This window comes from Neoarius graeffei, chromosome 12, assembly GCF_027579695.1.
Source record: "Neoarius graeffei isolate fNeoGra1 chromosome 12, fNeoGra1.pri, whole genome shotgun sequence".
NCBI classification, from domain to species: domain Eukaryota; kingdom Metazoa; phylum Chordata; class Actinopteri; order Siluriformes; family Ariidae; genus Neoarius; species Neoarius graeffei.
This window is the reverse complement of record NC_083580.1, coordinates 65969809-65985164: the sequence shown is the minus strand read 5'-3', so window position 1 is coordinate 65985164 and position 15356 is coordinate 65969809. Positions and strand designations below refer to the sequence as shown.

The 15356-nt window shown below is 39.6% G+C and overlaps 1 protein-coding gene across 1 annotated transcript; it reads right to left on the bottom strand.

The window, feature by feature from the left end:
* Positions 1 to 7100: 7100 nt before the first annotated feature.
* On the bottom strand, positions 7101 to 12265 carry slbp2 (stem-loop binding protein 2). Its single transcript, XM_060934916.1, has 8 exons — positions 12219 to 12265; positions 12005 to 12136; positions 11825 to 11884; positions 11635 to 11718; positions 11402 to 11548; positions 8621 to 8785; positions 7362 to 7515; positions 7101 to 7271 (listed from the first exon to the last, which is right to left on the bottom strand). The coding sequence occupies exons 1-8, from the start codon at positions 12263 to 12265 to the stop codon at positions 7101 to 7103; spliced, it is 960 nt and encodes a 319-aa protein (XP_060790899.1).
* Between the last annotated feature and the right edge of the window lie 3091 nt (positions 12266 to 15356).

The window sequence follows — 15356 nt, the reverse complement described above, 5'->3', positions numbered from 1 at the left end:
AATCTCATAATGAGATAATTCTCTCATGCTTATGACTTTCTATCTCAAAATTGTGAGATGTTATGATTTCCAATCTCAATGAGATGATTCTCTCATGATTATAATTTCTATCTCAAAATTGTGAGGCTGTGATTTTCAATCTCAATGAGAATTTTCTCATGATTATGACTTTCTATCTCAAAATTGTGGGGTTGTGATTTTCAATCTCATAATGAAAATTCTCTCATGATTATGGCTTTCTATATCAAAATTGTGAGATGTTATTATTTTCAATCTCATAATGAGATAATTCTCTCATGATTATGACTTTCTATCTCAAAATTGTGAAATGTTATGATTTTCAATCTCATAATGAGATAATTCTCTCATGATTATGACTTTCTATCTCAAAATTGTGAGGTTGTGATTTTCAATCTCATAATGAGATAATTCTCTCATGATTATGACTTTCTATCTCAAAATTGTGAGGTTGTGATTTTCAATCTCATAATGAGATAATTCTCTCATGATTATGACTTTCTATCTCAAAATTGTGAGATGTTATGATTTTCAATCTCATAATGAGAATTCTCTCATGATTATGACTTTCTATCTCAAAATTGTGAGATGTTATTATTTTCAATCTCATAATGAGAATTCTCTCATGATTATGACTTTCTATCTCAAAATTGTGAAATGTTATGATTTTCAATCTCATAATGAGAATTCTCTCATGATTATGACTTTCTATCTCAAAATTGTGAGGTTGTGATTTTCAATCTCATAATGAGAATTTTCTCATGATTATGACTTTCTATCTCAAAATTGTGAGGTTGTGATTTTCAATCTCATAATGAGATAATTATCTCATGATTATGACTTTCTATCTCAAAATTGTGAAATGTTATGATTTTCAATCTCATAATGAGATAATTCTCTCGCAATTATGACTTTCTATCTCAAAATTGTGAGATGTTATTATTTTCAATCTCATAATGAGATAATTCTCTCATGATTATGACTTTCTATCTCAAAATTGTGAAATGTTATGATTTTCAATGGGGCGGCACGGTGGTGTAGTGGTTAGCGCTGTCGCCTCACAGCAAGAAGGTCCTGGGTTCGAGCCCCGGGGCCGGCGAGGGCCTTTCTGTGCGGAGTTTGCATGTTCTCCCCGTGTGCGCGTGGGTTTCCTCTGGGTGCTCCGGTTTCCCCCACAGTCCAAAGACATGCAGGTTAGGTTAACTGGTGACTCTAAATTGACCGTAGGTGTGAGTGTGAATGGTTGTCTGTGTCTATGTGTCAGCCCTGTGATGACCTGGCGACTTGTCCAGGGTGTACCCTGCCTTTCGCCCGTAGTCAGCTGGGATAGGCTCCAGCTTGCCTGCGACCCTGTAGAAGGATAAAGCGGCTAGAGATAATGAGATGAGATGAGATTATTTTCAATCTCATAATGAGATAATGCTCTCATGATTATGACTTTCTATCTCAAAATTGTGAAATGTTATGATTTTCAATCTCATAATGAGAATTCTCTCATGATTATGACTTTCTATCTCAAAATTGTGAAATGTTATGATTTTCAATCTCATAATGAGATAATGATCTTGCAATTATGACTTTCTATCTCAAAATTGTGAGATGTTATTATTTTCAATCTCATAATGAGATAATTATCTCATGATTATGACTTTCTATCTCAAAATTGTGAGGTTGTGATTTTCAATCTCATAATGAGATAATTATCTCATGATTATGACTTTCTATCTCAAAATTGTGAGGTGATGATTTTCAATCTCAATTAGATAATTTTCTCATGATTATAGCTTTCAATCTCAAAATTGTGAGGTTGTGATTTTCAATCTCATAATGAGAATTTTCTCATGATTATGACTTTTTATCTCAAAATTGTGAGATGTTATTATTTTCAATCTCATGAGATAATGCTCTCGCAATTATGGCTTTCTATCTCAAAATTGAGAAATTGTGAGATTTTCAATCTCATAATGAGAATTCTCTCATGATTATGACTTTCTATCTCAAAATTGTGAGGTTGTGATTTTCAATCTCATAATGAGAATTCTCTCATGATTATGACTTTCTATCTCAAAATTCTGAGATGTTATTATTTTCAATCTCATGACATCATGCTCTCGCAATTATAGCTTTCTATCTCAAAATTGTGAGGTTATGATTTTCAATTTCAATGAGATAATTCTCTCATGGTTATGACTTTCTATCTCAATGTGAGATGTTATAATTTTCAATCTCATAATGAGATCATTCTCATAATTATGACTCAATCATGAGCTCTTATGAGCTTATCAGTATCTTATGATTTTCAATCTCATAATGACTCTTTTTTTTGCGGTCCAGTTTCCATCAAATCCTGCACTCTGATTGGCTGGCGAGCGGGTCTGTATCCTACGATACAAACCCTGGTTATGGACCTCTGGCGACTCGCTCGTTCACAGCAACAACAAACATAGTAACATTTTTTGTCAATATTTATCTTTTTTTATTAGATTTATAAGATTATCAAAAATCTTATAAATTTTTGCCAGCATTTCTCAGGAGAATAGCATTAATTTTACAGCATGGATAGCGATAACGACAGTCTTCACAGCGAAAGCAAGTTTTAATCCCCTTAGGAAGAAGAAATAAAAGAAAACATTTTAGGAGAAAGCTAAAACCTGTAACTGTTGCTAACGCCGAGCAAAAACATGGCTGAATCCTGAATGACTCAATTTTGTATACAACCCCGATTCCAAAAAAGTTGGGACAAAGTACAAATTGTAAATAAAAACGGAATGCAATGATGTGAAAGTTTCAAAATTCCATATTTTATTCAGAATAGAACATAGATGACATATCAAATGTTTAAACTGAGAAAATGTATCATTTAAAGAGAAAAATTAGGTGATTTTAAATTTCATGACAACAACACATCTCAAAAAAGTTGGGACAAGGCCATGTTTACCACTGTGAGACATCCCCTTTTCTCTTTACAACAGTCTGTAAACGTCTGGGGACTGAGGAGACAAGTTGCTCAAGTTTAGGGATAGGAATGTTAACCCATTCTTGTCTAATGTAGGATTCTAGTTGTTCAACTGTCTTAGGTCTTTTTTGTCGTATCTTCCGTTTTATGATGCGCCAAATGTTTTCTATGGGTGAAAGATCTGGACTGCAGGCTGGCCAGTTCAGTACCCGGACCCTTCTTCTACGCAGCCATGATGCTGTAATTGATGCAGTATGTGGTTTGGCATTGTCATGTTGGAAAATGCAAGGTCTTCCCTGAAAGAGACGTCGTCTGGATGGGAGCATATGTTGCTCTAGAACCTGGATATACCTTTCAGCATTGATGGTGTCTTTCCAGATGTGTAAGCTGCCCATGCCACATGCACTAATGCAACCCCATACCATCAGAGATGCAGGCTTCTGAACTGAGCGCTGATAACAACTTGGATCATCCTTCTCCTCTTTAGTCCGAATGACACGGCGTCCCTGATTTCCATAAAGAACTTCACATTTTGATTCGTCTGACCACAGAACAGTTTTCCACTTTGCCACAGTCCATTTTAAATGAGCCTTGGCCCAGAGAAGACGCCTGTGCTTCTGGATGATATTTAGATACGGCTTCTTCTTTGAACTATAGAGTTTTAGCTGGCAACGGCAGATGGCACGGTGAATTGTGTTCACAGATAATGTTCTCTGGAAATATTCCTGAGCCCATTTTGTGATTTCCAATACAGAAGCATGCCTGTATGTGATGCAGTGCCGTCTAAGAGCCCGAAGATCACGGGCACCCAGTATGGTTTTCTGGCCTTGACCCTTACACACAGAGATTCTTCCAGATTCTCTGAATCTTTTGATGATATTATGCACTGTAGATGATGATATGTTCAAACTCTTTGCAATTTTACACTGTCGAACTCCTTTCTGATATTGCTCCACTATTTGTCGGCGCAGAATTAGGGGGATTGGTGATCCACTTCCCATCTTTACTTCTGAGAGCCGCTGCCACTCCAAGATGCTCTTTTTATACCCAGTCATGTTAATGACCTATTGCCAATTGACCTAATGAGTTGCAATTTGGTCCTCCAGCTGTTCCTTTTTTGTACCTTTAACTTTTCCAGCCTCTTATGGCCCTTTTCCACTACCCTTTTTCAGCTCACTTCAGCTCACTTCAGCCCGACACGGCTCGCATTTCGACTACCTTAGAGCAGCACGACTCAGCTCGCTCCAGCCCTGCTTAGCCCCCAAAACTTGCACGGTTTTGGAGTGGGGCTGAAGCGAGCCAAACCGAGCCAAGTGGGGCTAGGGGCGTGAGGAGACACTCCCCTGTGCACTGATTGGTGAGGAGGAGTGTCCTCACATGCCCACACACGCCCCGCGAGCACGCTGGGATCTGTAAACACCGTAAACCCGGAAGAAGAAGAATTACGAATTATGAGAATTTCTGAAGCCTTATGCGCGTCGCCTCATCTATACGCTCTTGCCAGTATCTGTTGGCGTTGTCGGTGACAACAAGCCACAGCACCAAGACCAGCAACACTAACGACTCCATGTTTATTGTTTACTATCTGGGTCGTGAGACTACCGCTTAAAAGATCACTGATGACACTGTTTGTACCGCCTAACGACATCACGTGACGTCCATCCACTTTCGCTAACTCTACCCAATGTGTCCACCCACTTCCAGCCAGCACGGTTCAGCGCGGTTGTAGTCGAAATGCAACTCCAACAGCCCCACTCAGCCCAACTCAGCACGGCACGGCTCAGCCCGACTCAGCCGCGTTGGTAGCGGAAAAGCGGCATTATTGTCCCTGTCCCAACTTTTTTGAGATGTGTTGCGGTCATGAAATTTCAAATGAACCAATATTTGGCATGAAATTTCAAAATGTCTCACTTTCGACATTTGATATGTTGTCTATGTTCTATCATGAATACAATATCAGTTTTTGAGATTTGTAAATTATTGCATTCCGTTTTTATTTACAATTTGTATTTGTCCCAACTTTTTTGGAATCGGGGTTGTAAATAGGGGACTACATAGGCGGCAAAATGTAGTTTTTTTTTCCTGCCATGGAAGTGCACTTGTATACCGAGGAGGAAGCCATTTGCATTACAGCTGTGAATGAGGATTCAAAATGGCAGCTTGCCTCAGCTCAGTTTTCCCTTTCGAGCGCTCTCATTTTCTGTTAGAATTTGGTAAAGAAAATATATTTACCAACTTAAGGTCGGTCCATATGGTGAAATACCATGACCTCAGCCTTGAATACTGACCTCGGACAGTACTTTCAAGACCTCAGTCATGATATTTCACCATACGGACCTCCCAGCTGGTACTGTAAATAACATGTATTTCATAAAATATGAGAAAGTTACTCATAATGACTTGCTGCCTCAAAAATGAGAAGTAATTTTGAAATGTTCCAATTATGAAAAAGTCACTATTATGACAAGTAATTATAGCATTAAAGACAGGAGGTGGAGCTGAAGGCAACAGAGTCAAAGATGCAAAGATTTGCACTGGGAGTGACAAAGACGGACAGGATTTGGAACAAAGTATATTAAAAGGGACAGACCAGGTTGGAAACAAAGCAAGAGGCATGCTGAGTATATTGGGAGAAGGATGCTGAAGATGGAGCTGCCAGGCAAGAGGAGGTTTTCAAGGTAAATGTTGAACAAATTAATACAGAAGCTGACGTGCTCATGTTCTTAGGTTTACAGATGTGTACTGCCACAGCCAGGTTTCAATATGGTTCAGTTCACTACAAAATACTTGTTTTTGCACCCATTTCCATGTTGACCTGACAAGCAGTGACTTTCAAACAAAATATCTAGGTACTTCATGGAATTCCCAAAGCCATCAATACTGACAGGAGCCCATAGAGCCAGCCATGACTGGGCAACCAAGAGAGTGGTCCCAAAGACTCTACAGACCTGTGGAACAAGCCTATTTGTTTAAACGTTGGTCCAAAAGCAGAGGTTGGGTGTTCTGCATGACCAGCCTGCCTAAAGCATCACCAACCACAAAGCATAGGTCACTAAATTTTCCAGCCTTTTCTTGTGTGAGTTTTCACCAGACGTTATCTCTAGCCGCTTTATCCTGTTCTACAGGGGTGCAGGCAAGCTGGAGACATGCGCACTGTCCATGTGTACCATTTGCTAAGTGAGTATATTTAAAAAAAAAAAAAAAAAAAAAAAAAAAAAAAGACACCCCACAAGCCCTTGCAAACTTTAATGCTTCTTTCATATTAATTTTTGCCCATTCTTTTGAAACATGTGGCTAAGTATTGACCAACCTGAAAAGTTAGTCTACACTGCACCTGAGATTTTACATTAATTTCATTCCAATTTTAATAACCTTGAAATCCCAACAGGAATAGAGCACATGCTTATAGAAAAATAACTCTAGAATTGTATCAGTCAGTGGGGAAACTCATACAGGTTCGAGTGTTGACCCATCAGAAATGGGTCCAAATAAAACAATTCTTGAAAGCCAATAGCCTAAAGTCTCCCAAGAACCCTTGGGAAACCCTTTTTCTGAGATTGTAAAACCAAGTTGCAAGTTTGGCAAAGTGAAATATTAACTAGATGCAAAAATACTTGCACGTCCAGGTGCTCTTTAAAAATTTGTTTGCAAGTTGTGGGTTGGGTACTCCTGGTGCCATGGTTATATTCATTAAATGACAAGGACAAACATTAAATACATCTTTATTGGTTTTGTTTTCCACTACTTTAAAGTTGTACAAAGCATGCAAGGTACAAAGAGAACACAAAAATACCAGCAACCAAGTCAAAGGCAAAAGTAGAAACCAAGGGACTGGATGTAAAGTTTGCAAGCCATGAACAGCAAAACAGTGCTTTCAGGGAGGGGGGGCTTTAAAGCGTGAGCAAGTGAAAAATGCAGTTAGTGACAGAAAAAGAAATTAGAACTTAAGAGGAACAAGGTGAAAACATGCTGTGGATGTCATTAACATGACATTGAAGCCATGTTATGAAGATACCGTTTGAGGTTAACTACCACCAATGTGCTCCATGCATGCGACATCTTAAACTAGACAAGCAAAGTTACACTCATCCCTGGAAAACAATGGCCTGTAGAAAATCATGCCAAGTCAGTAAAATCGCCATATTGGCTGTTCATTCTGCAGAGCAGCTTCACTGCATGTGTTGTCAGTCTCCAAGAGAAACCTCAGCCATCCCATTACATTGTCCTCAGAAGATAGGTGACTGTTAAAGGAATACTCCAATCCAGAAGACTGGCCTTGCTGGCTTGTTAGTTCAGCCTACACAGGAAGGAGGGAGAAAAAAAAAAATGGATATTTAAAAAAAAAAAAATGCTCAAAATAAAGGCCAAAATATCTTGTTCCACTCACATGAGGGACAAGAGGGTTGAAGAACCCATTTGTTGAACCCTCCGTGGGTTGAGTAAATACAGAAACATTGGGGTCAGATGTCTCCAACTTCCTTGCCTGTTCTCCCCTTCCTTCTTCCTCCAGGTCAGCGTTCATTTGCTCAAGCAACCCCTGCCTAAAAGCAAATGCAAGTTTTGTGGGTGTTTTTTTGGGGGGGCAGACTAAGAATCCATATGCAGTTATGTACACAACTGCAACTGATGTGTACGCTATTCATAGCACCTATACTACAGATCTCGAATATCCATAGCATGGTTGTTTGTGCCAGATGGGATGAGCATTTCAGAAGTCCCTAATCTTGGATCGTTACAACATTCACTCAGCAGCAGCAGTTCTGCAGGTAGAAACACCTTGTTTTGAGAGCGCATGCGCAATCAGAAGAATGGCCAAGCTTTGTGAACTGTTTAAATCGCCATGTTTTCAGGAAGGCACTTTCAATCAGACTGTGTTGATCATCCTCTCTATGGGGAGTTTGAACTTCTGCCCTCAGGCAGAAGATTTAGAGTTCCCACCCATAGGACCGATAGGTACAAATGCTCATTTGTTTGCACAGCCATAAACGTTGAATTTGCACAAATGATGCTTCCTCCTGCACTTATGTCTACGTGCCTACCTGTGTCCCTGTTTTTGTGTTATCTGGTTGTTTGTTGGGTTTGTGTTTTTAAATACCTGCTACAAATTAATTTCCCCTTTGGGGACAAATAAATCAACTTGAACTTGAAGCTGACAAGTTTACAGAAACGCATCTCAGAATTGTACAACATGTTGGACTTTAAGGTAAATAGCCTACAAGAATGACCATTTCAGGCTCAACGTTCACCAGCCAAGAATAGGAATCTGAGGTGACAATGGGCACAAGCTCACCATGACTGAATAGCAGAACATTAGAAAAAGACCATGTGACTTCCTTCCTCTCCCCCACTTGAGACTGTTGAGTGAAAAATCCCAGGAGCTCAGCAAACATGCCTGGCACCAACAACCAAGTCACAGAGATCTCATCTCAGTTAATTACATGCTGCTGCCACATAACAGAGTGGATATTTCCATTAACAAGCAGGTTTATGGGTGTTCCATAGGTTTTTGATACCAGGAAGAACCCAGAAGTCACTGTTTAGTTTGTAATTTGGAAGGAAAGTTCACCAGATATAATCCTCACACTGGATGGAAAAGTACAAAACGTCAACATTTCATATAAGCCCTCAAATGTAAAACATACATACAGTTGATCAACTGGATCGTTTCCTTCACTTCCTTGAGAAGTTGATGGTGGGTCCCATGCATGCAGCGCTCTCCTCCAAAGTCTGACTTGCATATCCCAAGATCTTCGGCTATACTTGCGATATTTGTTGGGAGTGGACGGGTGGAACCCAGGGATGCGAAAACACCTGAAAGTATAGTGTGAGGATGTGAAGATCACATCGATAACCTCAGTCTACAATAAAATCCATATATTGAGGCAAGTGCTTCATTTTTGTACCTTAAATCCCAACTCCATGACCTACCCATATTTAATTTCTAGTGGATGCTTGTTTTTTTTTTATATAATATATATATATATATATATATATATATATATATATATATATATATATATATATATATATATATATATATATAAAAAAAACTCCATATGTACAACTTCCATAACTCGAAAAAGCTCTTCATAAAGCAATTGTTAAAACACTGGATTGGATAACTACTGCAGGGAATAATACACTTCAGCAACAGTTCTTTTAAATGTAGACTGCCTTTCAGATTTTAAGTGTAGGTCATAAATAATTGGGGAAAATTGTTTAGTGGACCAAAAGCTACTGAATTCGAATTGCAGACTTCAAGGTTGTTTTTAATAAAAGCAATTAATGAATTTCAGGCCATGTGGCCCTAAATGTGCCACCATTTTTTTCCTGCTTCACTATAACCCAATTCAAGATACTACATCCCGCATCACATGGTGGGCTTTCCCCACTTGTGCAAATGAAACATGAAAACCCAAGTACTGTACACCAATAAAGCAAGAAGAAAAGTTATGTTGAAGGAAACTCCAGACCAAACTGAAAATATTGCTGTCAGCGAGCACCTCAGTGTGATCAGCTGTTCGTTTAATGACACATACCCCTTTTCCACCAAATCAGTTCCAGGGCTGGTTCGGGGCCAGTGCTGGTTCACAACTCGTTCAACTTGCGAGCCAGCTGAGAACCAGTTTGCTTTTCCATAGCTTGCGGTGCGAACGGAAGACACATCATTACACTGCTGTATACGTCAGTTACATTGCTACGTTTACATAAACCTTGGCACGAATATCGAAGCAAAAACCCGGAAGCAGCAGCAGCAATAATAATGGATGACTTCGCATTTGTACAGCTGCTGCTTCTCGTCGCTTAAAAATGGCAATCTTTCATGGTCTTATTGTTGTTGGTCTTAACAACTCCACCCCCCCCGCTGACGTAAGCGGTTCTTTCCTCTGGCCCAGCAGAGAGTTGGTGCTAGCCTGGAACCGGTTTTTCTGGCCCCAGAGCCAGTTCTTTGTCAGTGGAAACAGAAAACCCGGTTCCAAACTAAGCACTGGCCCCGAACCAGCCCTGGAACTGCTTTGGTGGAAAAGGGGCAACAATGATACAACCATCAGTGCACAATCATGGTAAACCTGTAGATGGCAGTAATGCAACACTGGATGCCAGCTGCTGTAAAAGCCAAAAGGCGGTAAACCTGCACATGTGCACGCAGACTTCCTCCGACTGTACAAAGAGAGCAATTTCATGCACATTTGCTAGGGAACCCCCTCAAATTAAATAAACTTTCCACCACAGAATGGCCTGATATTTTGAAAGATATTACAGAAATAGCATACACCACAATTACCAAGTTTCAGAGGGAACTGAAGCTCACTGGTTTTATGAAATCAAAAGGCCGTCTCACTAAGCCCTAATTGATGCAATGAGTAGCTTCTCATTTCTTGAGTCACCATGTAGGAAAAAGCATCCCGCGGTCACAGGACACGTTACAGCATTTTAGAATGGTCAAGTTATTGGCCTGCCTCAAGGAAACCAAGGAGATTTCTGGAATTGGGTTAAGAACAGTCCAATATATTATTAAAACCTGAAAGAGATAGTGGTGAAATTTCAAAAAAGGTCTTGACTGACTGTTCAGAGCACAAACGCTTCGGCAATTTTGTTTTTTTTTTTTCTGGGGGGGGCAAACGGTGGACGCACAAATCAAAACTTGAGTGGTTTGACCATAGTCACCTCGAAAAATTAATGCAACTCTGAATAGAAATAAACGTTTTATAAGGTCGTTGAAACAAGGCCAAGGCAAATGCATGCCATAGTCAAAAGGTAGAGGCAGCCCAACAGAATATTAGAGTGCGAGGTTTTTTTTTTTGGAAGAGGAGGAGTGTGTCAGGCTATGCAAGGTTTATTTAAAAAAAAATAAAAAAAAAGGCAGCACGCAGGCACATGTTCAAAAGTCTGAGACCACTAGGACTTGTTTACATTAAGTCAATGCAAAATGCAAGTCAGTAATAACGAGTAAAAAGTAGAATCAAATATTTACATCAAGTATTTGGTTAGGGCCCCCGGTCATTTTATTAACTCTGTGCATTCAAGCAGTCACTGATAAGTTTGTCTAAAACCTGGTCATCCATGGCTATATCAGATTGGTCAGTGTTCTCAGAACACCCACTTCAAGGCTCAAAGAACCTGACCTTCTCTACAAAGGAGTTAAAAAGATACTGAACACTTATTCTCCTTATTAAAATAAAAAATAACTGGGGGGGGGGGGGGGGGGGGACACCATTATTTTCATCATTTAAAAAAATAAAAAAAAAACACAATCTCAGACTTTTGGACCCTGCTGTATGTACACTTTTTTTGGGGGGGGGGGAAATATATGTTACACCTTCAGACATACTTCAAGTTTCTCATGTGTATGCATTATTGGCTAAAACCAATATATAGAGATGAATTTATAAAAATAAAAAAAATAAAAAAAAAAGTCATTCCTACTTTGGCACTTGCTTCACATAGTTCTGGTAACCACAAGTGTTCTTCCCATACTGAATCTGCTTTTGTCTTCTCTTTAACACAGACTCATTAGTCTCAAAAAACGTCGGGTCCACACTGTGAGAACGCCACCGGAGCCTTGTTGGGGATCTAGGAAAAATGATGGTAGTACTTCTTGATCAGATATTCTTTCATTACTGATCATACCAACACACTGTACAAAACATGCACCGAACCTCTTGAGCTCATCTAGATCATCTGTCCCAACAGCAACATTAGCTGTAGAAATCTTCAGGATGCACCTCTCAAGAATAGAGGATCTAATTAGAGTCAGAAAAAAAAAAAAAAAAGTTAAAATACAAATACAGCAAGTTTGCATGAATTTGGACTTCATAATAAACGTAACTCCAGAGCATAAGACGAGACCTGCGAGGTTTGTGCGAGGAATTATGATTTCCACTCACAGGTGAAGGAGGTGTCTTGGAACTACAGAAAGAAAACAGTGACAAAAACAAACTAATACTAAAACTTAAGTCACAAGCCACCAAATTTCAGCTGAAATAATAGAGATTTGATGATGTTACTTCAGTCTTTGCTGTTTCTTACCTAACCAGGCTGTCATATACCGAGCTACAGCCTGGGAGCAGCCAAGGCTCTGGGCTACCAGGAGGAAGAGGCAGCCGGAGCTTCATGTCTTGCTGTAATTCAGGGCTGGGACATTGGGGAAAAGACAAACCCCTAAAATACAAAAAAAACAAAAACTAAGAAAAGCACATTCATAACAGTAAATGCATAATAGTAACAAAGTAATGAGTTGGACCTTGAGTCCAAAGGACTTTGAAGAAGGGTCTCAATGGGAGTTGTCATGTTGACTTTGCCACATAGTAGGCCTCGTAGTTTGAAAGAGCTTTAAATCATCACCAGGTGCTGCAGGGCGGAGCTACACAAATAAGCCAGCAAATGCCATCAATTACTGTGGGGGTTCTGAGATGTTCTGTTGTCTTCCATTTATGCTAGTGTTCTGCTGCCCTAATATAAGACCAACTTCCTTCCTTTGTAATTCATGTTCTTTAGTGTCCAGTGTGGCCCAAGATCATCAACTATCTCCAACCTTTACACATTATTACAACTATTTCTATTACAACTTACACCATATATTTATTGAAATGTAAGCTTTAGTGAAGTGTACAGTCAGGCTGATTTGATCCCATAGGTCTCAAGAGCTCATTTAATATCCGGTAAGCTCATGGAACATCCCTTAACATGATGGTGTGATTCAATCAAGAGGAATCAATGAAGATTAATCCTTGGGGATACATAGTAAATGTGGGAGTTTTAAAGCTGTACTGTCTTTCAGATTTTTCAAGCGTAGGTCATTAAAAGAATTTTCCTTGACACCTAGTTATTTTTGTTTAGTGGCCCAGAAGCTACTGAATTCGAATCACAGACTTCCAATTTTATTAGTTTTTTTTTTAACAGAACAATTAATGAATTTAAAGCCACGTGGCCCTAAATTCTCTGCTATTTTTTCCTGCTTTACATTCAATATACTATGTCATGCATTACGTGGTGGGCTTTCCCCGTTCACACAAGGCATTGTGGGATACAAATTTGAAACAGGAGAGAAAAATGGACGACATGAGTGTGAGAATGAAACATGAAAGACTGACGACAATAACAGAAAGCGAGAAGAAAAGACCTTATGTTGCGAAGGAAAGGAAACGCACAAGGGTGCAGGTAGCACGGGGGGGACATGTCCCCCCCAGATTTATAGTGACCCCCATCTGTCCCCCCCCACCCACCGTCCCTACGTAAGGCGCCACACATAGGTAGAAAAAGTGAGGATTAATGTTCCGTTAGTTAGACTAACTTACACTGCAGCACAAAGTTGAAATGGGAGCAGCAGTAGCCTTGTCAGCGATCAATCCACATTTTCCCCTTCTTGAATCGGTGTAGGCTGGAGCAGATCCTTGCAGAGTTGGGAAAGCAAGGTGTTCATTTTCCACATAATTCTCGGTTAATAACACTGCACAGCTCATCCATTTGATAGCAGCGGTGTTTCTGCTGCGACTAATGGTGCGTTCAGTTGTACTCGTAAGTTGGAAGTTTGAAGTCGGAAAAGCATTGAAATCCAGCATCTACCAGCATAAACGTTGGGGTTTTCGTTTCATTTCATTAACTGGCCATTTTTTTTCGAATTCCATGTTCCATGATGTCCCAGTTTTTAAACTGGGAACTGCTCAGTTCTGAGGTTATGTTACTCGGAGCTCCAAGTTCCAACTTCCAATGTAAATGTAATGCACCATCTCGACCCCGGGGTCCTAAGGGGAGCTGGGGACTTTGCCTGTCGCAGTAACCATAGTGATTATAAACAACTGTCTAATGACCGAGCTGGTGATCTTTCTGCCACATTAAGCCAGAGAAGAGGGGGAAAGAAATCACAGCGTTTGTTTCAAGAACCAAAAGATGTAAATATCCTATGCCTGTTGCCTTTCCCAGATGTGACAAATAATTGTTTTGTAATGTTGAGTAGCTAGTCTGATAATAATAAGAAGGAATTTGGACTTACCTGAAGTAGGCTAAATGTAAAATGCATTCTAGGCTGTAGGTGAATATCTTTTAATGTTGTTATTTTTATGTATAATGTTATTTTAGTAAGCAGCAACTGTTAACTGAAATTATGAGATTCAAGATGTTAACATTGTCCTCTTGGCCTGCAGGCAATCCCTGGTGGGGTCAACAATGAAAAAACAAAAAACAATTAGCTACAGAGTTTTTTCAAAAACCGAGCAATGTTGACCAGGTAGGCCTTTGTCTACCAATGTTCATTCAGTTAGAAAACTCACAATTCGAATGTATATTGAAGCTTCAGTACACACACACACATTTTATATATATATATATATATATATATATATATATATATATGTATATATATATATATATGCATTTACACAAAATGGAATCATTTGCAGTGCACGGTCAAAGGTAAACCTGTAGATGGCAGTAATGCAACACTGTGGATGCCAGCTGCCGTAAAACCCAAAAGAAGAAGAAGAAGCAGGTAAACCTGCACATGTGCACATGGACTTCCTCTGTCTGCTTGACTGCGTAAAGCGAGCGATTTCATGCACATTATTTGCTCAGGAATCCCCTTAAATTAAATAACTTCCCAGCCACAGAATGGCCTGATATTTTGTGAGATATTACAGAAATAAACATATATCACAATGACCAAATTTCAGAGAGAACTAAATTTCACCGATTTTATGAAATTGAAAGGCCGCCTCTCTTTAAAATAATCATCCAGACCCAAGACTGATTTATGGGTCTCAGTGGCGGGGAAACTAAAGGAGCGGATCTAGCCACCTAATCTGCTTGTAGCTTTCAGTTCTGGGGGGTCCTGGGGTGGTGGGTGGGACGGAGGTTTATATTAGGGTTTTTTTCTATTGTGTTTTCTCTTATTTTTCACATCCTCTTTTTTATGTCTGTCATTGTGTTTTGTATTTGTTATTCATATGTACTGTAGTTTTCAAGTTTAGAAAACTAAATAAAAATTTGATCACAAAAAATAATCATCCAGACCTTATTTATTTATTGAAAATAAGTACAAAAATACTATAAGTTTTATATTTGTGGAATTTTCTTTTCTTTTACTTTATTTGAGGGTGGCACGGTGGTGTAGTGGTTAGTGCTGTCGCCTCACAGCAAGAAGGTCCAGGTTCGAGCCCCGTGGCCAGCGAGGGCCTTTCTGTGCGGAGTTTGCATGTTCTCCCCGTGTCCGCGTGGGTTTCCTCCGGGTGCTCCGGTTTCCCCCACAGTCCAAAGACATGCAGGTTAGGTTAACTGGTGACTCTAAATTGACCGTAGGTGTGAATGTGAGTGTGAATGGTTGTCTGTGTCTATGTGTCAGCCCTGTGATGACCTGGCGACTTGTCCAGGGTGTACCCCGCCTTTC

Bases quoted from the DNA above. Each gene is read 5' to 3' on its own strand.
- slbp2 (XM_060934916.1), bottom strand. From the start codon at position 12,265: ATGACAACTCCCATTGAGACCCTTCTTCAAAGTCCTTTGGACTCAAG. The intron at 11,719-11,824 runs GTCTCGTCTTAT...GACTCTAATTAG, and splicing joins TCCTCGCACAAACCTCGCAG to ATCCTCTATTCTTGAGAGGT. The intron at 7,272-7,361 runs GTGAGTGGAACA...CTTCCTGTGTAG, and splicing joins TCAACCCTCTTGTCCCTCAT to GCTGAACTAACAAGCCAGCA.